This window comes from Hyperolius riggenbachi, chromosome 10 (genome assembly GCF_040937935.1).
Source record: "Hyperolius riggenbachi isolate aHypRig1 chromosome 10, aHypRig1.pri, whole genome shotgun sequence".
Lineage (NCBI taxonomy): Eukaryota > Metazoa > Chordata > Amphibia > Anura > Hyperoliidae > Hyperolius > Hyperolius riggenbachi.
Window position 1 is genome coordinate 166181852 of NC_090655.1, and position 27828 is coordinate 166209679.

At 46.9% G+C, this 27828-nt stretch overlaps 1 protein-coding gene across 2 annotated transcripts in view; it reads left to right on the forward strand.

Moving 5' to 3' along the window:
• Positions 1-27828, forward strand: part of MAT1A (methionine adenosyltransferase 1A) — an 821556-nt gene that overhangs the window by 527852 nt on the left and 265876 nt on the right. For both annotated transcript variants that reach the window (XM_068257871.1, XM_068257870.1), the window contains exons 6-7: positions 1663-1881; positions 26482-26664. In XM_068257871.1, coding sequence (XP_068113972.1) covers positions 1663-1881; positions 26482-26664 — 402 coding nt within the window. The remainder of the gene's footprint in view (positions 1-1662; positions 1882-26481; positions 26665-27828) is intronic.

A 27828-nucleotide genomic window follows, 5' to 3' on the forward strand; every position in this document is an offset into this window, starting at 1 on the left:
GGGAATTGTATGATTTCAAAAGCCAGCTTACATACCTTGGCTGGGAATCGAACCCAGGTCTAGTGCTTGGTAGACAGCTCTCTTCACCACTATACCACCACCAACACTACATGCTGAAGCCAGCCTAGCATGTACCATTACGATATATGCAAGAGAAAAATGAGGACGCCATCCGCGCCCTCCGTGCAGTTCCGCTGGATCCACTCAGTGCAATCGCCCCCACGCGCCGCTCCCGACCCCACAGGGTGGGCTCTCCTGCCTCTGCTGATATGGCCGCCAGAGCTGGAAAGTACGCATAGACGCGAGTGTGGCTGCGCAGCTCTAGGGCCTCCCCCCGATCCACGCACAGGATCTGGCAGCCATATTAGCAGGGGCAGGAGAGCCTGACCCGGGCTGTGGTGTCGGGAGTGGCACGGGGGGCGATTGGACTGCGGGGGCCCGGCAGAACTGCACGAAGGGCGCGGATGGCGTCTTCCATGCATTTAAACATGATGCAGGTACTTCACTTTTTTGGGGGTTTTTGCCTCGTAAGTCCTTTAACTACTTTCCGACTGGCTAACGCCAATGGGCGTGGCCGCGGCGGCAGGCCCAGGACTGCATAACGCCACTTGGCGTCAAGTCCTGGGGCTCTAATTTGCATGAGATCGCGCGCACGCTGCGTGCACATCTCATGCTCGGAGGGCAGAGCTCCGGGGCGGCTATTGCCGCTCGTGAGACTGTTAGATGGTGTGATCGCCGTCTATTTACTTGTACAGTGCTGCAATCAGAAGCAGCGCTGTACTGGGGACAGCCGTGTGACAGCCTATGACAGCCGATCGCATGATTGGCTGGGTGCAGGGAGGGAGGGAATAACACACAAAAAAAGCATATTTTGTTTCAAAAAACGAAGATAAATATTTATTAAAAAAAACAAACAACTTGGGGGCGATCAGACCCCACCAACAGAGAGCTCTGTTGGTCGGGGGAAAAGGGGGGGGGGGGTCACTTGTGTGCTGTGTTGTGCGGTCCTGCAGCTTGGCCTTAAAGCTGCAGTGGCCATTTTAGTTTAAATTTGCCTGGTCTTTAGGGGGGTTTACCACTGTGGTCCTCAAGTGGTTAAAAACGCCCCCCCATCATATGGCCAATGAATGCCTATGAGAAGGTTCATATCAGTGCGAGTCGTTCATGGTGTGGCTAGGAAAGCGGTGCGTTTTCCATTTTCACGGCGCTTCCGCTTCAATGGAAGGCATAGGAAAATTGGTAAACGCGTACAAAAACGTGCATTAAGGCAATTGTGCTCGCGCTTTTTAAGAATCAATACATTGTATTTTTTCTTTTCCGGGTCAAACAGCTCACTTCCTGTCTTGCGTCAGGGAGTGAATTACAAAACCGCTCAGGAAAAAAAATGTAGAAAACCGGTAAGCACAAAAACAAATCGCCCACCTAGGTGCTGGGAATCATAAAAAAAGATGCCTCAAAAACAGCCCAACACGGACGGACACGCGAACGGAACGCAATGTGAACAAAGCCTAACCAAGGAAAAGGTTGCAAAGTTTTATAAGGTTGATTATAAAGTCTGCTTGCTTACATGCATTTTCGACTGTTCATCAAAATTCTCCAGCTCATGTCATACACGTCTTCACAACTGAATAGTTCAATGTTGAATATCTACTTATGTTTTAGGTGACTGTGAAATATGTTCAGAGGAATGGAGCAGTTATCCCTGTCTGCGTTCACACTATTGTAGTCTCAGTACAGCATGATGAAACTATCTCTCTGAATGACATGAGAGATGCCTTAAAGAATAAAGTGATTAACTCTGTAGTTCCTGCCAAATATCTTGATGAGAACACCATTTACCATCTACAGCCTAGTGGACGTTTTGTCATTGGTGGACCTCAGGTAATGACATTTTTATTTTTTTTTATTAAGTCAATGGGAATTGTTGTTGTTTTTTTGTTTGTTTTCTTTTTGTTATTTTAAAGCCAGATACTTACCTAAGGGGAGAGAAGGCTCTGAGTCCTTCAGAGCAGGGGTCCCGGGGTCCCCAACCTTTTTCATCCTGGGGACCGCTAACCGACCAACATTTTCTCTGGGACCCGGGGGGGGGGGGGGGGTGCAGGGGTTTCTTTATGGGTTAGGAATAGATGACGGGGGGGGGAGTGCACGGAGCAGTGTCGTGCGCAGCAGGTTACAGGGGGGAGAAGGTTGGGGGGTGCGGTGGCATAGCAAGCATAGTTGCCCCAGTATAGGGAGTCTAGTTACCCCAGTATAGCTAGTATAGTGCCCCAGTATAGTGCTGCAGTATAGCTAGTATAGTGCCCCAGTATAGCTAGAATATTGCCCCAGTGTGCTCCAGTATAGCTAGTATAGCGCCCCAGTAAAGCTAGTATAGTGCCCCAGTATAGCTAGTATAGTGCCCCAATGTGCCCCAGTATAGCTAGTATAGTGCCCCAGTATAGTTGCCCCACCGACCCCGCGGCCGCCGCTGCTGTTACCTTAGCTGGCGGCCGCTTCCTCTCTTATATTCTCCTCTCCTGCGTGTTGTTTTGATTCACAGCAGCACGCCCTGTGGCTGCTGTGATGAGGCATGAAGCAGGAGAGTGGTTCCCCTGGTAACGGCGATACACATCACCGCTACAGAAAGCCGCTTGCCTGTTTTTCTCATCACAGCAGCCGCGGGGCACGCTGCTGTGAAGCAAAATACCATGCAGGAGAGAGGGGAATATAAGTGAGGAAGCGGCATGCCAGCTAAGGTAACAGCAGCGGCGCCCACGGGGGGGGGGGGGGGAGGTGGGAGCAATAGGCTAGACTCGCGGACCACCAGCAAACAGCCCACGGTCCAGCAGTGGGTCACGGATCGGGGGTCTGGGACCCCTGCTTTAGAGCCTTACTGCTCCTCTCTCGGTCCCTGTTCCAGCGATGGCTCCCCGATAGCAGTATTCTACCAATTTGGTCAAATACTGGTCTCTCCGTCCTCAAAGGAGGCTTTGGAAGTCTTTGGGAACCCAAGTGCTCCTTACTGCATACTGCACACACGCGAGCACCCTCTCTCGCACATTTGCAGGTGTGCATGACCTTGCAGCGTTCATCCTCACTGTTCCTAAAACTCACACTCCACCTTCCCAAGACCCAAAACACAACAGCTGTAGCCCCCACTCAATATCGTTCCAACATTACCCCGCTTAACCTAAACTTAACTAATAATGACGCTAGTCCTATTGACGTTGGAACGATACAATTTTTATTGTAAACCGGCCACAGCTGCAACAACATTTATTAATCACAAGAATACATGTACATTAAAACCATATACATATCACAATTTTTTAACATACACAAGGCAAAAACCCAGTGCAAAGAACATAACCAATAGCAATTAAAGTACAAAATCTTCATCCTTTTGCCAGTAAAGGCAAGAGGGGCTCATCATCACACCCTTCGTATGCAGCCAACAACCCCCAGCCGCGAACCCTGGGCTCGGAGGTTCTCTGAGCTTACATACACCACCAAGACAAGTAACCAGGCAACCATGTCTTGTCCACAAACCAGCGTATCCCCTCTATTCCCAGACTCCACTTCCCCTAGCAAAGGGACCGCCACCACAGGCCCAAAGTGACACCTTACTTTGGACCTGTCCGCCACAATTCCGCTGCCAACTCAATTTTTTCTTGCAAAAGCAGTGTGAACATATCCGTCCCGACGGAATTTAAATGCACGCCGTCCCAACGAAAATACATTCCGTTCTTCTCAAGCGCCACGTGACAAGCTACCAATCCCCCGCCTTGTCCTACAAACTTTCCTACCCCCCGATTCACTTTTATCCGCACTTTGTCAATCACCGCGGGATCCCAAGCATAGCGCCATTTAAATCTCGGCAAAATCTCCGACCAAACCACACGAAGGCCCGGGACTGCCTCCTTCATGGTGTTATATAGTTACATAGTTATTTTGGTTGAAAAAAGACATACGTCCATCGAGTTCAACCAGTACAAAGTACAACTTCAGCCTGCTCCCTCACATATCCCTGTTAATCCAGAGGAAGGCGAAAAAACCCTTACAAGGCATGGTCCAATTAGCCCCAAAAGGGAAAAATTCCTTCCCGACTCCAGATGGCAATCAGATAAAATCCCTGGATCAACATCATTAGGCATTACCTAGTAATTGTAGCCATGGATGTCTTTCAACGCAAGGAAAGCATCTAAGCCCCCTTTAAATGCAGGTATAGAGTTTGCCATAACGACTTCCTGTGGCAATGCATTCCACATCTCAATCACTCTTACTGTAAAGAACCCTTTCCTAAATAAATGGCTAAAACGTTTTTCCTCCATGCGCAGATCATGTCCTCTAGTCCTTTGAGAAGGCCTAGGGACAAAAAGCTCATTTGCCAAGCTATTGTATTGCCCTCTGATGTATTTATACATGTTAATTAGATCTCCTCTAAGGCGTCTTTTCTCTAAACTAAATAAACCCAGTTTATCTAACCTTTCTTGGTAAGCGAGACCTTCCATCCCACGTATCAATTTTGTTGCTTGTCTCTGCACCTGCTCTAAAACTGCAATATCTTTTTTCTAATGTGGTGCCCAGAACTGAATTCCATATTCCAAATGTGGCCTTACTAGAGAGTTAAACAGGGGCAATATTATGCTAGCATCTCGAATTTTTATTTCCCTTTTAATGCATCCCAAAATTTTGTTAGCTTTACCTGCAGCGGCTTGGCATTTAGTACGATTATTTAACTTGTTGTCGATGAGTACTCCTAAGTACTTCTCCAAGTTTGATGTCCCCAACTGTTACATAGTTACATAGTTATTTTGGTTGAAAAAAGACATACGTCCATCGAGTTCAACCAGTACAAAGTACAACTCCAGCCTGCTCCCTCACATATCCCTGTTGATCCAGAGGAAGGCGAAAAAAGCCTTACAAGGCATGGTCCAATTAGCCCCAAAAGGGAAAAATTCCTTCCCGACTCCAGATGGCAATCAGATAAAATCCCTGGATCAACATCATTAGGCATTACCTAGTAATTGTAGCCATGGATGTCTTTCAACGCAAGGAAAGCATCTAAGCCCCCTTTAAATGCAGGTATAGAGTTTGCCATAACGACTTCCTGTGGCAATGCATTCCACATCTTAATCACTCTTACTGTAAAGAACCCTTTCTGTAACGATCGGTGTAACACAGAGAGGATCTGATTATTGGTGATCTGCAGTATCACCAAAAATACAGATATACAATACACCTGATTATTGATGATCTGCAGTATCACCGATAATCAGATATATTACTAACCTCTGGACACCTGAGAGATATGAGTGTTTGGTGCAACAGTAATACTTTGAGAACAATATCAGGAGGACAGGTACAAAGGCAGTAAGGAATACTGCCTAGAGTATGAGTACCTTTCAGCAGCCTGAGAATCTCCCGCAGGGAGGAGTCAGACTGGGAGAGGAAAGGACCAGAGCGTGAGTGACACCAATAGGAGGATGTCACTGACTGATCTGTGAACTATCTCTTAACTGATGAGATAGCTCTCAAGGTCGGACAAGCCAGGTCGGCAACACACGGACATACAAAGTACAAAGACAGGAGGCTGATTCGGTAATCCTAAGGCAAGCAGGGTTTGGCAACAGAGTATCAGATATAGCGAAGTACCGAATCAGTGAACAGAAGAGTGGTCAGGAAAGCAGAAAGTCATAACAGATAATAAACAATGCCTAGTCTTTGGGTGTGAGCTCCGTGATCATCAACACCCTGGAACTAGTCTGGCATAACAGAATGATAATACAAGTCCCTAGTCTTGGGTGTGAGGTCCGTGATCATCAATACCCTGGAACTAGTCTGAAGTATAACAGAATGGTAACACAAGTCCCTAATCTTGGGTGTGAGGTCCTTGATCATCAACACCCTGGAACTAGTCTGAAGTATAACAGAATGGTAACACAAATCCCTAATCTTGGATGTGAGGTCCTTGATCATCAACACCCTGGAACTAGTCTTAAATATAACAGAATGGTAACACAAGCCCCTAATCTTGGGTGTGAGGTCCTTGAACATTAACACCCTGGAACTAGTCTGAAGTATAACAGAATGGTAACACAAATTCTGACAATAAGGTCTGAGTGCTTCCACATAGTGATCGCAACGGCAGACAACCAGCGAATGACCAGCACCCAGTATATATAGCCCAGCGCTCTCCAGCACCTCCCCTAAATGCTGGACCAATGGGAACTGGTTGAATCGTCAGCTGAACGGCTTGGTCAGCTGACTTCCTTCTGGCTGTCATAAAAGTTCTGCCTCTCAGCGCGCGTGCACGTCCTTCTGAACCTGTGTGGACTATAAGTCCCAGCCACACCAGACATGACTTGCGTACCACCCGCCGCGCTGGACGTGGAACCAGCCGCACCGCTATCAGGGTATGCGGCGGTTTCTCCGCGTTCAGCCATACTGGCAGATGTAGGCCTACGCGTGCAAACCGCCGCATTGGATGCGAAATCAGCTGCCTTGTTCTGAGCACACGTGGCGGCTTTTCCGCGTTTTCTCACAGTACCCCCCCCCCCCCCCGAGGAGTGGACTCCGGACAGCTCCTACCCGGTTTCTCAGGATGTAGGGCGTGGAACTCCTTCTTTAATTCATCCGCATGCGATCAGGTACCCATGTTCTTTCCTCAATGCCATAACCCTTCCAGTGAACCAAATACTGTACTGAGTTCTGTACAATACGTGAGTCTAAAATCTTTTCCACTTCATACTCAGGTTGGTCATCCACCATCACAGGGGGAGGAGGAGTGGAATCTACATGCACTGCTGGCTTAAGCAGGGATACATGGAATGATCTCACACCCCGCATACTGGCAGGAAGATCAATGGCATAAGTAACATTGTGGATTTTCCTGGTTACAGGGAAAGGACCCACGAATCTGGGTCCTAGCTTGGGTGAAGGCTGTTTTGGGCCAAATGACGAGTGGACACCCAGACCAACTCTCCTGGCCGGAACTTCCACTCTATGGAACGTTGAATACAATGGTAGACAGACCCTGCTTCAAATTCAAAAGTAGAAAGACTTTATTCAAAAATTGTAAACAACACTGTATTGACACTGAGTGCCGCTTTAAAATCATAAAACACTCACTGCAGATGTAAATAGCGCAGCCGGCTGGGCTCACACTGTCAGCACAATTCACTCAGCAAGCACACCTAGGATCCCTTCATACTCATATAAAGCAATGGACAATAAAAGCTAAAGGTAGCAAAACAGATGCAGAGAAAGTCCCACAATGAGCTATCCGCAGCAGCACATAGAGGTCTCAGCAGCGAGGAAAGCTTCACATAGGGCCGCAGTGTTAAGTGCATCAGCATATGCAGTTAGTATCAACAAGCTGCCTCACTGAGGCTCTCACCGCTCAGTAGACCAGTGCCACGACTGTCGTTTGTCCAGCTGCTATGAGGGGATAAGTAGCATCAATAATGACATCCTCCACTGCAGTCAGTTCATATGCCCGAGTAAAAGATGGAGATTCCTCTGGTGTCCATGGGGAGACGTGTGCACACGTGTTCAGCCAGCCCTAGATGTACTTAGCCACATAGCCCCTCTTGTAAATTGCCTCCCGGAAAGGTCAGCCGGCGCCAGGCTCCTCCGTAGGCTTCAGGCAGGGTAAGTGGCCAGGCAGCGCTTGATAGGCAGTGAGGACTCATTCACCACGCGTATCGGCCGCTTCCGGCCTTAATCATGTGATCTGGAGGCGGGTTACTGAGCCCGAAGTTTTATAGCGTCATCTGTTATTGCGGCCAATCTTGCGCATCCCTCTATCGCCATCTTGTGGGTATTATGCTTAGCACATTTTCCGAAATAGGCTTCAAAGGATACGCATGGACGCAAACATTAAGCCGCATTGACCCCTTCGCCATCTTGTGGTGGTTAAGACAACTGCAGCTCAAGGATTTATATAGTGTAGCCCAATATGGGGGACTTTTCGGTTCATGCCAAAGTGGGTCATTTAGTTATTGTGGTTTCAATGCTGTACTCTCCACTGCTTGTATATAGGTGGTTTACAAAAGTTGTTCAATACGTATTCTTATTGCATTTGTCTTATTCTTAACTATAGCCATGCATATTTCTTCAGACATCACTACATTAATCACATATATTTTAGATCCCACCACACAATTCAAAGGTGCTTTAGTATAGCATAGCATAAGCGTTTTAATTGCCCATCCAGTGATATATATGGCATAAACCCACTATGGACCGCAACAGTTTTTAACCTCCCACATTCATTCCTGGTTTTGGATATGGTTGCTCATCTAAAGTACTTATATCAATAAATTGAAATAAAACTAAGGTATAAGGCTCATAGGGGTTGTCATATAAGCACCCACATTATAGGGGCCGGGACCTGGCAGTCTTATAGATACGAGGCAAAACTGAACTCCGTGTTAAGGCCATTAGGTGTTAATGTGCCCAACTGGTAAATCCACCGTGTCTCAATTTGCCTTAATCTTCTATCCAAGTCCCCCCCTCTAGTTGGTGGCTCCATCCTATAAATCCCTTTGAATTTTAATAGTTCGGGATTTGCATTGTGAAACAGATGGAAATGAACCCCTACAGGTGATTTATCAAAGTTGTCTTTGCTTCTGATGACCGACATGTGCTTTTGAACACGTTTTTTTAGTTCACCAGTAGTTTTACCTACATAGAGTAGCCGGCAAGGGCATTCAAGCACGTAAATTACAAACTTTGTATCGCAATTAATGAACTTTTTTATCTCAAACTCTCGGCTATTCTGGGCATTTCTGAATGTGGTAGTGCAATCAACTAAACTGCACACATTGCACTTACCGCATGTGTGCATGCCCTTGGGTTGGATATGAGAACCCAACCAAGTGGCTTTAGCTTTTATGCGGGTTGGATTGTATTCAGACTTCACCAAAATATCTCTGAGATTTGGGGCTCTTCTAGCTGTTAATAACGGTCGTTCACCAACAATCTCTTTTAGTCTAGGGTCCAATTGCAGAATGTGCCAGTTCTTAGCTAGGGTTCGTCTCAACTGTGCCCAGTGGGACCCATAACGTGTACGTGCGGATGAATATGATTAAGGCCGGAAGCGGCCGATACGCGTGGTGAAGGCGTCCTCACTGCCTATCAAGCGCTGCCTGGCCACTTACCCTGCCTGAAGCCTACGGAGGAGCCGTTATTAACAGCTAGAAGAGCCCCAAATCTCAGAGATATTTTGGTGAAGTCTGAATACAATCCAACCCGCATAAAAGCTAAAGCCACTTGGTTGGGTTCTCATATCCAACCCAAGGGCATGCACACATGCGGTAAGTGCAATGTGTGCAGTTTAGTTGATTGCACTACCACATTCAGAAATGCCCAGAATAGCCGAGAGTTTGAGATAAAAAAGTTCATTATTGCGATACAAAGTTTGTAATTTACGTGCTTGAATGCCCTTGCCGGCTACTCTATGTAGGTAAAACTACTGGTGAACTAAAAAAACGTGTTCAAAAGCACATGTCGGTCATCAGAAGCAAAGACAACTTTGATAAATCACCTGTAGGGGTTCATTTCCATCTGTTTCACAATGCAAATCCCGAACTATTAAAATTCAAAGGGATTTATAGGATGGAGCCACCAACTAGAGGGGGGGACTTGGATAGAAGATTAAGGCAAATTGAGACACGGTGGATTTACCAGTTGGGCACAATAACACCTAATGGCCTTAACACGGAGTTCAGTTTTGCCTCGTATCTATAAGAATGCCAGGTCCTGGCCCCTATAATGTGGGTGCTTATATGACAACCCCTATGAGCCTTATACCTTAGTTTTATTTCAATTTATTGATATAAGTACTTTAGATGAGCAACCATATCCAAAACCAGGAATGAATGTGGGAGGTTAAAAACTGTTGCGGTCCATAGTGGGTTTATGCCATATATATCACTGGATGGGCAATTAAAACGCTTATGCTATGCTATACTAAAGCACCTTTGAATTGTGTGGTGGGATCTAAAATATATGTGATTAATGTAGTGATGTCTGAAGAAATATGCATGGCTATAGTTAAGAATAAGACAAATGCAATAAGAATACAAGTATTGAACAACTTTTGTAAGCCACCTATATACAAGCAGTGGAGAGTACAGCATTGAAACCACAATAACTAAATGACCCACTTTGGCATGAACCGAAAAGTCCCCCATATTGGGCTACACTATATAAATCCTTGAGCTGCAGTTGTCTTAACCACCACAAGATGGCGAAGGAGTCAATGCGGCTTAATGTTTGCGTCCATGCGTATCCTTTGAAGCCTATTTCGGAAAATGTGCTAAGCATAATACCCACAAGATGGCGATAGAGGGATGCGCAAGATTGGCCGCAATAACAGATGACGCTATAAAACTTCGGGCTCAGTAACCCGCCTCCAGATCACATGATTAAGGCCGGAAGCGGCCGATACGCGTGGTGAAGGCGTCCTCACTGCCTATCAAGCGCTGCCTGGCCACTTACCCTGCCTGAAGCCTACGGAGGAGCCTGGCGCCGGCTGACCTTTCCGGGAGGCAATATACAAGAGGGGCTATGTGGCTAAGTACATCTAGGGCTGGCTGAACACGTGTGCACACGTCTCCCCATGGACACCAGAGGAATCTCCATCTTTTACTCGGGCATATGAACTGACTGCAGTGGAGGATGTCATTATTGATGCTACTTATCCCCTCATAGCAGCTGGACAAACGACAGTCGTGGCACTGGTCTACTGAGCGGTGAGAGCCTCAGTGAGGCAGCTTGTTGATACTAACTGCATATGCTGATGCACTTAACACTGCGGCCCTATGTGAAGCTTTCCTCGCTGCTGAGACCTCTATGTGCTGCTGCGGATAGCTCATTGTGGGACTTTCTCTGCATCTGCTTTGCTACCTTTAGCTTTTATTGTCCATTGCTTTATATGAGTATGAAGGGATCCTAGGTGTGCTTGCTGAGTGAATTGTGCTGACAGTGTGAGCCCAGCCGGCTGCGCTATTTACATCTGCAGTGAGTGTTTTATGATTTTAAAGCGGCACTCAGTGTCAATACAGTGTTGTTTACAATTTTTGAATAAAGTCTTTCTACTTTTGAATTTGAAGCAGGGTCTGTCTACCATTGTATTCAACGTTCCATAGAGTGGAAGTTCCGGCCAGGAGAGTTGGTCTGGGTGTCCACTCGTCATTTGGCCCAAAACAGCCTTCACCCAAGCTAGGACCCAGATTCGTGGGTCCTTTCCCTGTAACCAGGAAAATCCACAATGTTACTTATGCCATTGATCTTCCTGCCAGTATGCGGGGTGTGAGATCATTCCATGTATCCCTGCTTAAGCCAGCAGTGCATGTAGATTCCACTCCTCCTCCCCCTGTGATGGTGGATGACCAACCTGAGTATGAAGTGGAAAAGATTTTAGACTCACGTATTGTACAGAACTCAGTACAGTATTTGGTTCACTGGAAGGGTTATGGCATTGAGGAAAGAACATGGGTACCTGATCGCATGCGGATGAATTAAAGAAGGAGCTCCACGCCCTACATCCTGAGAAACCGGGTAGGAGCTGTCCGGAGTCCACTCCTCGGGGGGGTACTGTGAGAAAACGCAGAAAAGCCGCCGCGTGTGCTCAGAACAAGGCAGCTGATTTCGCATCCAATGCGCCGGTTTGCACGCGTAGGCCTACATCTGCCAGTATGGCTGAACGCGGAGAAACCGCCGCATGCCCTGATAGCGGTGCGGCTGGTTTTGCGTCCAGCGCGGCGGGTGGTACGCAAGTCATGTCTGGTGTGGCTGGGACTTATAGTCCACACAGGTTCAGAAGGACGCGCACGCGCGCTGAGAGGCAGAACTTTTATGACAGCCAGAAGGGAGTCAGCTGACCAAGCCGTTCAGCTGACGATTCAACCAGTTCCCATTGGTCCAGCACTTAGGGGAGGTGCTGGAGAGTGCTGGGCTATATATACTGGGTGCTGGTCATTCGCTGGTTGTCTGCCATTGCGATCACTATGTGGAAGCACTCAGACCTTATTGTCAGAATTTGTGTTACCATTCTGTTATACTTCAGACTAGTTCCAGGGTGTTAATGATCAAGGACCTCACACCCAAGATTAGGGACTTGTGTTACCATTCTGTTATATTTAAGACTAGTTCCAGGGTGTTGATGATCAAGGACCTCACATCCAAGATTAGGGATTTGTGTTACCATTCTGTTATACTTCAGACTAGTTCCAGGGTGTTGATGATCAAGGACCTCACACCCAAGATTAGGGACTTGTGTTACCATTCTGTTATACTTCAGACTAGTTCCAGGGTATTGATGATCACGGACCTCACACCCAAGACTAGGGACTTGTACCTTTGAATTGTGTGGTGGGATCTAAAATATATGTGATTAATGTAGTGATGTCTGAAGAAATATGCATGGCTATAGTTAAGAATAAGACAAATGCAATAAGAATACAAGTATTGAGCAACTTTTGTAAACCACCTATATACAAGCAGTGGAGAGTACAGCATTGAATCCACAATAACTAAATGACCCACTTTGGCATGAACCGAAAAGTCCCCCATATTGGGCTACACTATATAAATCCTTGAGCTGCAGTTGTCTTAACCACCACAAGATGGCGAAGGAGTCAATGCGGCTTAATGTTTGCGTCCATGCGTATCCTTTGAAGCCTATTTCGGAAAATGTGCTAAGCATAATACCCACAAGATGGCGATAGAGGGATGCGCAAGATTGGCCGCAATAACAGATGACGCTATAAAACTTCGGGCTCAGTAACCCGCCTCCAGATCACATGATTAAGGCCGGAAGCGGCCGATACGCGTGGTGAAGTCGTCCTCACTGCCTATCAAGCGCTGCCTGGCCACTTACCCTGCCTGAAGCCTACGGAGGAGCCTGGCGCTGGCTGACCTTTCCGGGAGGCAATATACAAGAGGGGCTATGTGGCTAAGTACATCTAGGGCTGGCTGAACATGTGTGCACACGTCTCCCCATGGACACCAGAGGAATCTCCATCTTTTACTCGGGCATATGAACTGACTGCAGTGGAGGATGTCATTGCCTGTTGCCTGTTGCCTATATCGTAGTTTTTCTCTGCGGGTGAAAATCTACGAGAGAAATAGGCACACTGGTGTAACCTTCCCTGCAACCCAGAACGCTGAGACAGCACAGCCCCTACCCCAACCTCTTCGGCATCTACCTCCACAATAAAGGGATAGGAGATGTCAACGTGTCTTAAAATGGGTGCAGTACAAAACAATTCCTTCAGGGTGGAGAAAGCAGCAAGAGCTTCGGAGGACCAGTGGTTAGTATCTGCCCCTTTCTTTGTGAGACTGGTGAGGTGTGCGATGACTGTGGAGTACCCCTTTATGAACCTTCTATAGTAGTTAGCGAACCCCAAGAATCTCTGGAGAGCCTTCAGACCCACGGGCTGAGGCCACTCCAGAACAGCAGAGACCTTGGTAGGGTCCATAGAAAGGCCCGAGGTAGAAATTATGTACCCCAGCAAGGTGACAGATGTTACCTCAAAAATGCATTTCTCCAACTTGGCATATAACATGTTTTGTCTTAGCTTGCGCAACACAAACCTGACATGATCCCTATGCTCTGAGAGGTTGGCTGAGAAGATTAGTATATCATCCAAATATACCAGGACAAATTTGCCTAAAACCTCTCTGAACACCTCAATGATGAGCTCCTGAAAGACGGCCGGGGCGTTACACAACCCGGAGGGCATCACCAGGTACTCGTAATGCCCATCGGTGTGTTAAAGGCCGTCTTCCATTAATCGCCCTCTCTGATCCGTACCAGGTTGTATGCACCCCGCAAATCCACCTTTGAGAAAATCTTAGCATTGGTGACCTGAGTAAATAAATCGTCTATCAAAGGCAATGGATAGCGATTTTTTACTGTGATTTTATTCAGGCCCCGATAATCAATGCACGGCCGAAGGCCTCCGTCTTTTTTCTTTACAAAAAAGAAACCTGCACCAGCAGGCGACCGGGAAGGGCGAATTAACCCTTTAGCTAAGTTTTCACAGATATATTCCTGCATAGCCAACTTTTCGGGCCCAGATAAATTGTAGAGATGACCTCTAGGGGGCATACAACCAGATCGGAGATCAATAGGACAATCGAAAGGGCGGTGTGGAGGAAGTGGAACGCGTGCAAACTGATGCGTTGGATGCGGAATCAGCCGCCTTGTTCTGAGCACACGCGGCGGCTTTTCTGCGTTTTCTCACACTTTCCTAAATAAGTGGCTAAAACGTTTTTCCTCCATGCGCAGATCATGTCCTCTAGTCCTTTGAGAAGGCCTAGGGACAAAAAGCTCATCCGCCAAGCTATTATATTGCCCTCTGATGTATTTATACATGTTAATTAGATCTCCTCTAAGGCGTCTTTTCTCTAGACTAAATAAACTCAGTTTATCTAACCTTTCTTGGTAAGCGAGACCTTCCATCCCACGTATCAATTTTATTGCTCGTCTGTAACGATTATGCCACTACTCAGATGACTGAATGTTGGTGATCTGCGGAATAATGGTTTTACAGGACCTTACCACAGGAGTTGGCAAGGAACACTCAGGACACCAACAGAACAGACCAGACACAAGGCCCCTCAGTGGGGCTGGAAGGTACAGACAGATAAATACGGTTCTAACGGTCACCTGTGGAGCAGGTGATTCAGACCTTACTGCAGTCTCAGCGATACAAATGACACGGCTCTAATGGTCATCTGTGGAGCAGGTGATTCAGACCTTACTGCAGTCTCAGCGATACAAATGACACGGCTCTAATGGTCATCTGTGGAGCAGGTGATTCAGACCTTACTGCAGTCTCAGAGATACAAATGACACGGCTCTAATGGTCATCTGTGGAGCAGGTGATTCAGACCTTACTGCAGTCTCAGCGATACAAATGACACGACTCTAATGGTCATCTGTGGAGCAGGTGATTCAGACCTTACTGCAGTCTCAGCAACAAGTTCCTTCCGTAGTCTGGACTCTCCACGGGGAGGAGTCAGACAGGGAGAGGGAAGGACAGAACGTGAGTGACACCAGATAGAGGGTGTCACTAACAGGTCTGGCGTTCTGTAACGATCGGTGTCAGCAACCAGAGGGAATCCGATCCTTGGCGATCCGCAGTATCCCCAAGAATACAGATATACCCGATTATTGAGGATCTGCGGAATCGTCAATAATCAGATATGTCTAACCTCTAGACACCAGGGAGAGTGTAAGTGTTTGGTGCAACAGTAATGTTTTGAGGGCTGCACCTCAAGAGCAGGTACAGGGCAGCAAGGAGTACTGCGCAAGTACAGATTCCTTCCGAAGGCCTAGACCTCCCCGAGGGAGGAGTCAGGCTGAGCGCAGGAAGGACAGAGCGTGAGTGACACCAAAGGTAGTGTCACTAACGGATCTGGGAACTGCCTCTAACAGTAAGGTCAGTTCTCGCGGTCGGGCAAGCCAGGTCGAAAACACACGGACAGACAAAGTACAGATTCAAAAGGCAGAGGCGGAGTCTAAAGTACAGGCAGGGTTCGGCAACAGAGTATCAGAAATATCGAGGTACAGAATCAGGAGTGCAGATGCGGAGTCTAGAGGCGAGCCGGGGTTCGGCAACAGAGTATCAGAATAGCAAAGTACAAGATCAGAGTTTCAGAAGAATGGTCAGACAGGAAAACAGGTCATGACAATAATCACAATCAAACTAGTACTTTAAACTATCAACAGAATCTAGCTAAGTGTGGATCCCCGGCTCCGGCCGGTTCTAGCACACTTTGGGATCTGACTATGGTCTGAGTGCCTTCACGCAAGTGTTAGCAATGGCAGACAACCGGCAACTGACAAGCAGCAGAATATATAGTTGCTGGACTCTGCTGCCCCGCCCGAAACATTCAGCCAATCATGAGTCCTGCAAGAGTCAGCTGATCTTCCTGATCAGCTGACACTTCCCCTGCTAGTATAAAGGTCCTGCATTCAGGCCCGCGCGTGCATAGCTCTCCATCTGTCTAGGTGCACTAACAGACCCAGCCCCACCAAGCACATGCTGCTGCATGCAAACAGCCGCTTTGCTGTCAAGACATGCGGCGGCTTTTCTGTTTTCCACCACACCGCCAGACGCGTGCAACCGCTGCGTAGGACGCGGAGTCAGCCGCCTAGCTCTTGGCACATGCGGCGGCTTTTCCGCGTTTCCTCACATCGTCTCTGCACCTGCTCTAAAACTGCAATATCTTTTTTGTAATGTGGTGCCCAGAACTGAATTCCATATTCCAGATGTGGCCTTACTAGAGAGTTAAACAGGGGCAATATTATGCTAGCATCTCAAGTTTTTATTTCCCTTTTAATGCATCCCACAATTTTGTTAGCTTTAGCTGCAGCGGCTTGGCATTGAGTACGGTTATTTAACTTGTTGTCGATGAGTACTCTTAAGTCCTTCTCCAAGTTTGATGTCCCCAACTGTATCCCATTTATTATGTATGGTGCTAGACCATTGGTACGACCAAAATGCATGACTTTACATTTTTCAACATTGAATTTCATCTGCCATTTATGTGCCCATATAGCCATCCTATCCAGATCCTGTTGCAATATGACACTATCTTCCTGAGAGTTGATGATTCTGCACAATTTTGTTTCATCTGCAAAAATAGCAACATTGCTCACTACTGCATCTACTAGGTCATTAATCAATAAATTGAAGAGCACTGGACCTAGTACAGACCCCTGTGGGACCCCACTGCTAACAGTCTCCCATTTTGAGTACGATCCATTGACCACAACTCTTTGTTTTCTGTCCATTAGCCAGTTCCCTATCCATGCACACAGACTCTTCCATAGTCCTTGCATCCTCAACTTTTGCACCAGACTTTTGTGGGGAACAGTGTCGAAGGCCTTTGCAAAGTCCAAGTATATCACATCTACAGCATTCCCAATATCCATATTAGCATTCACTACCTCATAAAAGCTGAGCATGTTAGTCAAACAGGACCTGTCTTTAGTAAACCCATGTTGATGCTGAGATATAAGATTATTTTCTATTATGAAGTCATGTATAGTATCTCTTAGTAACCCCTCAAATAGTTTGCATACAACTGATGTTAAGCTTACAGGTCTATAATTTCCTGGATCAGATTTTTTGCCCTTCTTAAATAATGGGAAAACGTGGGCTGTGTTGATGTCGGACATCATATCTTTGATCAGCAATCTCATCGGGACAAGCCCGAGGTCATTGCCGCACGCATGCAAAACCACTACGTTTGGAGCCACCTCCCTCTGTAATTTCCTATAAAACAACCCGAGCATCTCTGACCATTGAAGACCTCTCACCCCTTCCCATCTCAGAATCACATCATTGCTGCTTGCAAATCCCAGTTTTGAGCCGCTGCGTCGGATCAAGGCCCTCTGCTCAGCCCAGTAAATATAGGAATGTCCCAGGAGCCAGCAGGTGCAGGCCTGTCGAACTGAAAAATCAAAAAGTTACCACCAACTTATGTAACATAACCCCTCCCCTTAGTCAATAAACCCTTTTTTGTGTTATCTAAATATATTTGCAACCCATTGTCAGCATAAGAGAACACCCATTCCCATAAACTGGCAGATTTGGACCATATGCCGGCGCACATACAAACGGTAGCGGTTTGATTGCCACCTCCCAATCCGTTGTATCATTTCCCCTGGCATCCCTAATTTCGCCGCCTCCATAGCCGCTCCTATTCGAAAAGAGTGCGCCCATAATCCTCTTTGCTCAAACCCATTCCTCCTAAACATTGCTTCAACACTGCCTGAAACTGGAATGTTGACAATGATGAGCCATCCTCATGCACCAGCAGCTGCGCCCCGGACTGGGGCTGCAAACTCATGTAATTCCTCCATACCGATACTGGGCATGTTTCACAACCTTGCAAAAGGTGTAGGTCCAGCCACACCCCTTTACCCGCCTGATCAGTTTTTGATGACCGAATCAATACTACCAAAACACCCTCCTTCAAACATACTTCGTCCACTTTCAGACCCCCCGAGTAGAGATGTCGCGAACCTCCGATTTTCGGTTCACGAATCCTGTTCGCGAACCTCCGCGAAAGGTTCGGTTCGCAAAAAGTTCGCGAACCGCAATAGACTTCAATGGGGAGGCGAACTTTGAAAATTTTAAAAAATTCTCCTGGCTAGAAAAATGATAGAAAACATGTTTCAAGAGCTCTAATACCTGGAGGCACACCAGATTGAGTGAAATACACATCACTGCTGCAGGGCCCACCCACCCACCCTTCCTCCTCCAAGCAAGGTCCACCCACCCACCCTTCCTCCTCCAAGCAAGGTCCTTATATCATTTGACTCAGTTGTCTGCCTACACTAATTAGTTATGGGACAGCTGCTACACACTCTGCTAGGGAGATTTTAATTAGCCTGTGTCCTGTGTCTCTAATACTTTTAGCCACAGCCCCTGAACAAGCATGCAGATCAGGTGCTCTGACTGAAGTCAGACTGGATTAGCTGCATGCCTGTTTCAGGGTGTGATTTAGCCACTATTGCAGTCACAAAGATCAGCTGGACTGCCAGGCAACTGGTATTGTTTACAGGAAACATCCATATCACTCTCAGTTAAGGTTCCCTGTAAGCAACCTGTTTCTATTGCATTGAGCATAAATGGTAATTTTTAGGCCAGCTTCACTTACTACTGTAGTGGTACAGTGGTTAGGGTGACTTGCCCACCACACAGTGAGAGCTGGGTTTGATTCCCAGCCATGGTATGATGTATACTGGTTTTTAAAATAGTATAATTCCCTGGCAAAAGAGACCATCCTCCCTCCAGTAGGAGGGAGGAGGGAATAGGTAGAAGGGTAGGAGGGAGGAGGGAGACCCACAAGAGGCTAATTAAAATCTCCCTAGCAGAGTGTGTAGCAGCTGTCCCATAACTAATTAGTGTAGGCAGACAACTGAGTCAAATGATATAAGGACCTTGCTTGGAGGAGTGAGAGAAGTGTGTTTGGCAATAATATGTCTGCTGACAGCGATATGGAGGGTCAAAGTTTTGCTCAATAGAGCATTATGGGGCGAATCGAACTTCCGCAAAAGCGAACCCCCAAAATTTTTTGTGAAGTCATCCCAGCCTAACAATTTAGCTAGGAAGGCTAATGCTGACAAATTTTTATCGATAACAGAGGGTGAAACCCCCTGCTCCAACCATTGCCCTACCATCCACAAGATCCCGCCTGCCCTCCTTGGTGTCCTGAAAATGTAATTCGTCCTGCCACTCAAACCAACGAGTCCACACCTTACCATAAGCATTCCATGTAGCAGGGGCCACTGACTGCTTTATCCACTCCCATAGGTGCCCTATTTGAGGGACCACAATCCGGCTGGGCACTTCTCTCCAGTTGCCATGGCGCCCGTCGCCAACTTCCGGAACCGTGACCACTGTGAACGAGATAAAGCGTCTGCAATATCGTTACAAACGCCCGGGATATGTTGTGCTTTAAACAACACATTCAACTTCAAGCATGCAAGCACCAAACGACGCAGCAACTGTATCACTGTCTGGGAAGCAGACAACAGTGAATTAATTGCGCAAACTACTGCCATGTTGTCCGACCGAAATAAAACAGACCAACTCCTCAATGATCCCCCCCACAATTCCACCGCCACCACCACCAGGAACATCTCCAAAAACGTACGGTTTTAATATCTCATCACCCAACCACTCCACTGACCATGACTCTGTGCACCATCTCCCTGCAAAGTAAGCACCGAACCCTCCTGAGCCAGCCGCATCGGTAAAGAATTCCAGCTGCTCAATGCTTGCTGTTGACTCCAGCCAGTAAGACAAACCATTAAATTGCATAAGGAATTCCAACTAGACCTGTAAGTCCTCCTTATGCTCTTTATGTAGCCGAATGAAATGGTGAGGCTCCGCTACCCCACTGGTTGCCAAAGATAGCCTCCTAAATTATGCGCCCCATGGGAATCACCTTACATGCAAAATTACGTTTTCCCAATAACGATTGCATTTCCCTTAACGTTATCTTCCTGGCTCCTTTAGCCCGCATCACACACAAAATTAAAGCCTGTAATTTGTCATCCGGCAGTTTACACATCTTTTTCACGGAGTCTATCTCTATGCCTAAGTACTTCAACACCGAACAGGGGCCCTCTGTTTTTTCCTCTGTAATGGGAACACCGAATTCTTGAAAAATGCTCCCCACCTTTCTTAAAATCACTTTACATAAACGCGAACCTGTGGGCCTGACCCAGAAAAAATCGTCCAGGTAATGAGTAATAGCAGAGAACCCAGTGCGCTCTTTTATTATCCACTCTAAAAAGGAATTGAACATTTCAAAATACGCACAGGAAATGGAGCAACCCATGGGCAAAGACCTATCAACGTAAAAACCCCCGTCGAAATAGCAGCCTAGTAACCTCATGCTCTCCGGGTGAACCGGAAGCAGCCTAAACGCGGATTCAATGTCGATATTTGCCATGAGTGCTCCTTCCCCTGCTTCCCACACCATGCCCAGCGCCTTGTCAAAAAGCGTGTAGCTGACTGAGGACAATTCCTTGGCTATCCCATCATTCACCAAATCCCCTTTCGGGAATGACAAATGATGAATAAGCCTAAACTTCCCCACCTCCTTTTTTGGAACTAGCCCTAGCGGGGACACAATCAGATCTTTTAATGGAGGGGTCTCAAAAGAGCCAGCCATCCTTCCCAATTACACTTCCTTCCCCAATTTTTCCCGATTCACCTATGGATGTAACCTGGCCGACTTTAGGTTTCTCTTCTTTATGGGCTTGACCTGGGCTGTAGAAGGGATAGTGAAACCGACCGAAAACCCTCCCTTAGTAACGTAGCCACGTTGCGATCCTCATAGCGATCGAGCCAAGGTTCCATCGCCACGATTCTCACCGGCGTCATCCCTTTTTCCAGCACCTTCCCCAAACCTTTTGAAACTCCCTCCCTTGCTCTTTTTAAAACATCTGGCGGCAGAATGCGTACCGGCACAGAAGGAGCACTCGTGCTTAAGTTTACATGTCGCACCCCACTTACATTGGTCCTCGTTAAAGGCCCAGCACACCCCATTTTTATTTGAGCTGGGGGCCCCTGCACCTGCAGAGGAGGCGCTACTCTGAAACGACTACGTACTACCGGTGGTTACGTACAGTCCCCCCTTTGCATTCATCGCCCTCAACCAAATCCTGATATCCTTATGATACCGACACCGACATTGTCTGAACTGTTCATTATATCTCAACCAGGCCAGACCCCCATACATTCTGTGAGCCTCCCAAATCGTATCCAAATAGCAAAACAGAGGAGTACACGTCTCTGGGGATTTTTCGCCTATCACACTTCCCATAATGGTAAAAGCCCCAAATGTTCTGGGAATTGGCCTGTGACGCCGCCGGTCCTCGTCCTCCTCCTTCCTATGCTCCTTCCCTTTCACCCAACGCTCTATGTTGAATCCCTCAAGGGGCAGCAACGTAAAAATATCAACATACTCCCTTTTCCATATCTTCTCCTTCACTTCAGCTTTCAGATGACCCCCCAATGGCCCCTCAAAACAAGTGTAAGCATGTCCCTTGGCAAAATCTGAAATGGGCGTCCTCTTGTCTTTTCCTTTGTCTGCCACCACCACCTCCATAGACGATCCCCCCAACTCACCTTCTACCGTTTTCATCTCCGACCCTGTTGCAACCCCGGCCGCTGCTGCCACTGCTCTTTCCCCGGCAGCCCGCGGAGCCCAAACCTGCGACACATCCACAGTCCCCTGTCCCCCCTCGTTTTCAAAATGACCCAAAAGCGATCTAACCTCATCCACAAAAATTCTCATCGGGCCACTATCGTCACCCACCCTTGCTTCCCTTGCTTGAACAAACCCCCCAATAGCATGCTGTGCAATGGATTCAGACTCACCCTGAAGATGCGCAGGTGTATCACTCTTGCCATCTGTGTCTCTTGCTCTCGACGATCCTCCTGCAGATCCTCTGGATGCCCTGTCCTGTGGTGGCCCGGCTGGCAGTGCTGAAGAGGTCCCATCTCTCTCATGGCCAGATCCGGCCGTGGTCTGAGGAGAGAAAGCAGGACGAGTACCTGGCCAAAGAATTCCCCCTGGGTACATGTTGAGGTGCCACCCACCCGGACCCAAGGCTCCCGCTTGTGGCCAAAAAGCCAGGCCGCCCCAACCCGGTGCCCCAAATGGGGCACCTTGCCATCCCATACTGGTGCCCTGCATCTGCTGACTAGCCTCTGCAGGAGGTCCAGGGGTTACCCCAGGTCCGCCCCACCCTGGGAAATTGGGAGCCACTGGCCATGTGCCTACTCCAAAGGGTGGATTATTCAGGCCACTCGGCTGCCCTGCGGGGTAAATACATGGCAGGTTGCGCCCAGCTGGGCCTTGCACTAACCCCCTGTGACGCTGGCTGGGAGCTGTTGTCCTGAGTCCTGACCCCCCCCCCCCCCCCCAGGATCTGACTCTGCTGCTAGCTGCACCTCCGGGGCCCCCCTCCCTGCCCTCTCGCTTGGTGGTGCTGCTATCCCTCGACTGCTTGCTGCCCCAGGACTCTGACTTATACCTCCCCTGTCCCCCGCCCCAGGAGTACTCACGGTTCTGCCGCCTCGTGTGCCGGCTGAGGCCTTCTTCTTCCCCTACTTGGAGGTCTTGGACGAGCTCTCGGCCGCACGTAATCAGCGGGTGCGAGCCGGAGATGGGGAAGGGGACTGCCGCTCTGTTGCCCTCTTAAGCCTGGAGGGCCTGTTCCCTGTTGCTGCCGCCGGAGGGGTGCCGCATGTGCTCACGCCAGCCGCCCCCGCTGTTGGCGATACCTCGCTCTGCCCCCGGGGCGGCTGCGTGGGTGGGATGGATCCCTGCTGTCGGCAGGTGCAAAGGTCCCGCTGCAAGGACGTCTTGCCACCCTTTGCCCCGCGCAGATGCCTCTTCCCTGATGCGGCAGATCATATCCGCCAACTCCCGCTCCTCCATTCTCCCGTTTGTGCCTACCTAACACAGTAAGAGTGATCAGACCTTCACTCTCACTGCAGAACTGAGGTAACTAATGTTACCTTGCCCCCTCCCTCTGCTTAATGCTGCTAAACTCCTCCCCCCGCTCACTACATTCAAACGCACCCAATCCCAGACCTCCTAACAAAATGCAGGTTCGTTGAACCCACAGAGGTCATGGTGTTGCTGCTTAAAGGCGCAGCACACCGCTGTATGGAGCCGCCTGTCTTCAGGAGTATTTGGCTCCCGGAGACTTCCAAAGTCCCCATGTGGTGGGGGTTTCAAGCGGAGGAGCTGGCATCCAGCGTATTACATGCTGGATGCCAGCCTGTGGTATGTCACGTGATGGCCTGTTACTATGAAGACGCAATTCAGGAAGCGCTATGTAGATGAGTTAACCTCCGCTAATTGCCCGCTCGCGACTCAGCAGGGAGGAAGGGGGGAAGGAGAGAGGAGTAGGCCAGGCATGTTAGGAATGCGGCACGCGGTCCGCAGAATGTGTCCCGGGCCGTGCAAAGTTTGCCCAGGCCTAGTCTAGAGAGTAGTGAGTTGGATACATTATGGAAGGGGGCTCAGGAGTTAGAGGATGAGAAAGTACACCTCCAATGCTACCTATATGAAATCATAGACTTGTCTGAACAGTGTTTACGTTTTTATGAAGGTTTCCAGGTTCAGAGCATGATGGACTGGCTGTGGGAGAGTGTTCCCAATGAGAGGTGATGCTTGTGAGAGAAGCTAGAGGACAAGGGGGTCTCCAGGGAGGAGCAAAGGTTTCAGTGGGATGGTATCTGGAGATTAGTGAGGAAACATAAGAAGGTGACAACTTATGTAGAGCTTTATGAGTTTAAACTGGGTAATTTTTATAATTGTATCATTTGAGTAGCCAATGGTGATATTAGCAGAGAAGGGCTGCATTAGATGAACGGGAGGAGAGGTGGATGATGCAGGTAGCAGAGTTCAGTAGGGGCTGGATATATGCCAGTCTGGGTTTTAGTAAACCACAGGATAGGAGTAGCACATTTACAATAATTTTAGTACCCCTGTCCAATATCAAGGACAAGGGGCTCATTCTAAATTCCAGTACTAAGGAGGAGGTATAACTAAAAATAAAGGAGCCCTTCCACATATTTGTTCCCTTACAGGAGGCAATAGATTTGGGGTACTAATGTACCCCTGTACATTAATACCCCAAATATATTGCCTCAGTTAAATGTAAAAAAAAAATAATTTAATGAAAACCAAAGGCTCCACTGTAATCCAAGTCTTAAAAGCTATTGTAAGTGTTGTAAATTGTGGGGGGGGGGGGGTTCAGCAAATCTTAAAATGAACCTGAACTCTTGCACAGGACAGAGGAAAAACATAGAGAAATGCACTTTGTATGTATTTAGAGAGTTTAGCCTTTTATTCCCCCTCATTTTTGTCTAATCACAAGTTGTAATTTGATCTCTCTTCTGTGCCACATGACTGGCATGGCAGTGATGGGAGATAAGCTAATTTCAAAACACAGGATGTTAACGATACGTCTGCTTCCATGAATCTGGAAGTAGAAACAGTGCAGATTTATTTTCGGATTTGTATCAGCTGTAACAAAAAAAGTTTTTGTTTAAAGGTTATTATGCTGTTGCATATCTGTTAGAGCAGAGAGGATGTTTTGAGTTCAGGTTCTCTTTAAAGTGGACCTGAACTTAGAACTTCCTCTCTGCTCTAAAAGATACGCCTAAGCATAATAACCTTTAAAGTAAAACATTTTTGTTACAGCTGATACAAATCCTACAATAAATCTGCAGTGTTTTTTACGTCCTGCTTTCATGGAAGCAAACACATTGTTAACATCCTGTGCTTTCAAATGAGCTTATCTGCCATGGCAGTCAGCTGACACAGAGGAGAGATCAGATTACAACTTGTGATCAGATACAGATGAGGGGGAATTAGACAGGCTTAACTCTCTAAATACATACAGAGTGCATTTCTCTATGTTTTCCTTCTGTCCTGTGCAAGTTCAGGTGCACTTTAATTAGCCCTGATGCCTAGCTGCATTTCCTCCCACCCTAGATGGTCACTTCTTTAGAGGAATGTTTTACAAGCCCAAATCTCCATGAGTACACATAAAAGCATACACAGATCTTATAATTACATACAAAAACAGTCAAGTTATAATATTCTCCAACAAATCTCACCCTTATATTTAGTCAAGCATTGTGATAATGAAGAGAAAAATCCCAAATCACAGAATATTACTACTCAAAAAAGCATATTGCAAAAGACCATATACAGTATTTACACAGAGTGTGCACACAACAAGTGCCACCACAGCATCATTACCAAGCAACTTGCAAATGCAGCCTCTGCATCTAACATGTGCACTTGTCATACACGCACGTTTGTTGCCTACAGACTAAGGGTGCAAGCGACATCACTGCAGGTAGATAACTTTCACACTAGTCATTTTTTGCAAATGAATAATGTGTCTAAATAATTGTATGCATTAAGACTATTGCTAGCCATTAATATTGGCAATAGTTGCAACTAAAACAGGTAATGTAATTCTTAATCTACATACTACTAGGAATGTATAGGGGGATAAAAGGAACCAAAAAGCCCTCCTACTGAAAAAGCAAAGCTTGGTGTAATTGCCTTCTTAAAACAGAAGGAAATTTGCAATAATTCAGTTATAAGTGAACATTTGTGGTTACCCACAATGCTCTACCACTAAATATGCAAATTATCCCTTTTCACCCTTGTAAGCCAAGCAAGCATCCAGAACCGCTGGTGTATAGCAAGCTTATAGCTTTTAGTTTTACACAGCCATATCAAACCCACATGTAGACAGCCTGTTTTAGACTTTTGGTCCTCATCAGTACATGACAGTAATTGATAAGGCTGTATGAAATAGGGCTTGGACGAGTACAACAGAGTAACCAAGGAGCTCAGGGTGACCCAAACTACTAGGAATGTATAGGGGGATAAAAGGAACCAAAAAGCCCTCCTACTAAAAAAGCAAAGCTTGGTGTAATTGCCTTCTTAAAACAGAAGAAAATTTGCAATAATTCAGTTATAAGTGAACATTTGTGGTTGCCCACAATGCACTACCACTAAATATGCAAATTATCCCTTTTTGCCCTTGTAAGCCAAGCAAGCATCCATGTGGGTTTGATATGGCTGTGTAAAACTAAAAGCTATAAGCTTGCTATACACCAGCGGTTCTGGATGCTTGCTTGGCTTACAAGGGCGAAAAGGGATAATTTGCATATTTAGTGGTAGTGCATTGTGGGTAACCACAAATGTTCACTTATAACTGAATTATTGCAAATTTCCTTCTGTTTTAAGAAGGCAATTACACCAAGCTAATCTACATACACACATACAATAATTGTCACCATTCACAGATTTTCTGACCACAGTAAAATTACTGATGAAAAGCCAATCTTTACTACATATTATAGTACTGTAATTGGTGTTTTCTTATACATTTTACTATATCACACATTATAGGGTGATGCTGGTGTTACTGGCAGGAAGATCATAGTCGACACATATGGCGGATGGGGTGCCCATGGTGGTGGAGCCTTTTCAGGGAAAGATTACACTAAAGTGGACCGATCTGCTGCCTATGCTGCCCGCTGGGTAGCAAAATCTTTAGTGCATGCCAAGTTGTGTCACCGTGTCCTTGTTCAGGTATGTATATCCAGTCTTTTCAAAGTGATACATTAAAGTTATAAAGGACAATATAGCTATACTATATGCGTTCAAGTATTTATGACTGAATGATTTCAGCATTCATAGGTTTAATCAGAACATACACTATTATAAAATAATCATGCACCAAATAGTGGTTAAAGTGGATCTGAACTAAAACGAACTTTCAAATGGCCTTATCTACCATAGGCACTCATGTGATGCAGGGAGGAGATCAGATTACAATTTGTAATTAGAGGCAAATGAGGGGGAATTAAATAGGCTAAACTCTGTAAATACATACATGGTGCATTTCTCTATGTATTTCTTCAGTCCTGTGCAAGAGTTCACGTCCACTTTAACTACTTAAGCCCTTTGGACATATCTCCGATGCCCAAAAAGGAGGCTTCTCAAGTCTTCAGGATGTAGTAGATACGTCCCAAAAAAAAGATGCTGCAAATTATCACGCGTACACACGTACACACACATGGCCGCTGCTGCACCGATCAATGCAAGGGATCATGTGGTCCCGACGGCCGCCACAGAGATATGTAGAAGGCACACTGTTCTTGCGCAGACTGGCCGCGTCTGACAGAACTTACAGGACCTGTTACTGGAGCTGGAGAAGAGTGAGGACGGCGGCGTAGGAGCGATCCACTGGCATAGGGCTGGACGATGCCCCAAGTATGTATAAAACTTTTTTCTATTACATCTCTGGTTTTCTTTAAGTGGCCATAAAAAATAATTATTCTCTGCCACATGAAATCGTAACATGCATTCAATTCTCATAGACTGCAAGCAGGTGCCGGCAGTCTATGATTGATAACGCATGCACAACAATGCAAAAAGGACGTGGAAAATTAACCATGGGAAAGCGCCAGTGTTTTCCACAGACACAAGTGTGGCCTCTATCTCACTGTGCCTCACAGCAGTTTTCTGTTACCTCACATCAGTGTTCTGAGGTGGCAGGAACTGCTGTGAAGGATCACCTAAATTTGGGCATAGTGCGCGTTCTTAAATTGCCGCCATAGGCACCCATGTAAAATGGCTATAACAGTAAACTTGGGATCCAAAATCACCCACTGACGGGACTGCCCACTACAGAAACTGCTGTTATATAGATTCTATAAATATAAAAATAGCTGCAATTTCTGTAGTAGGTTG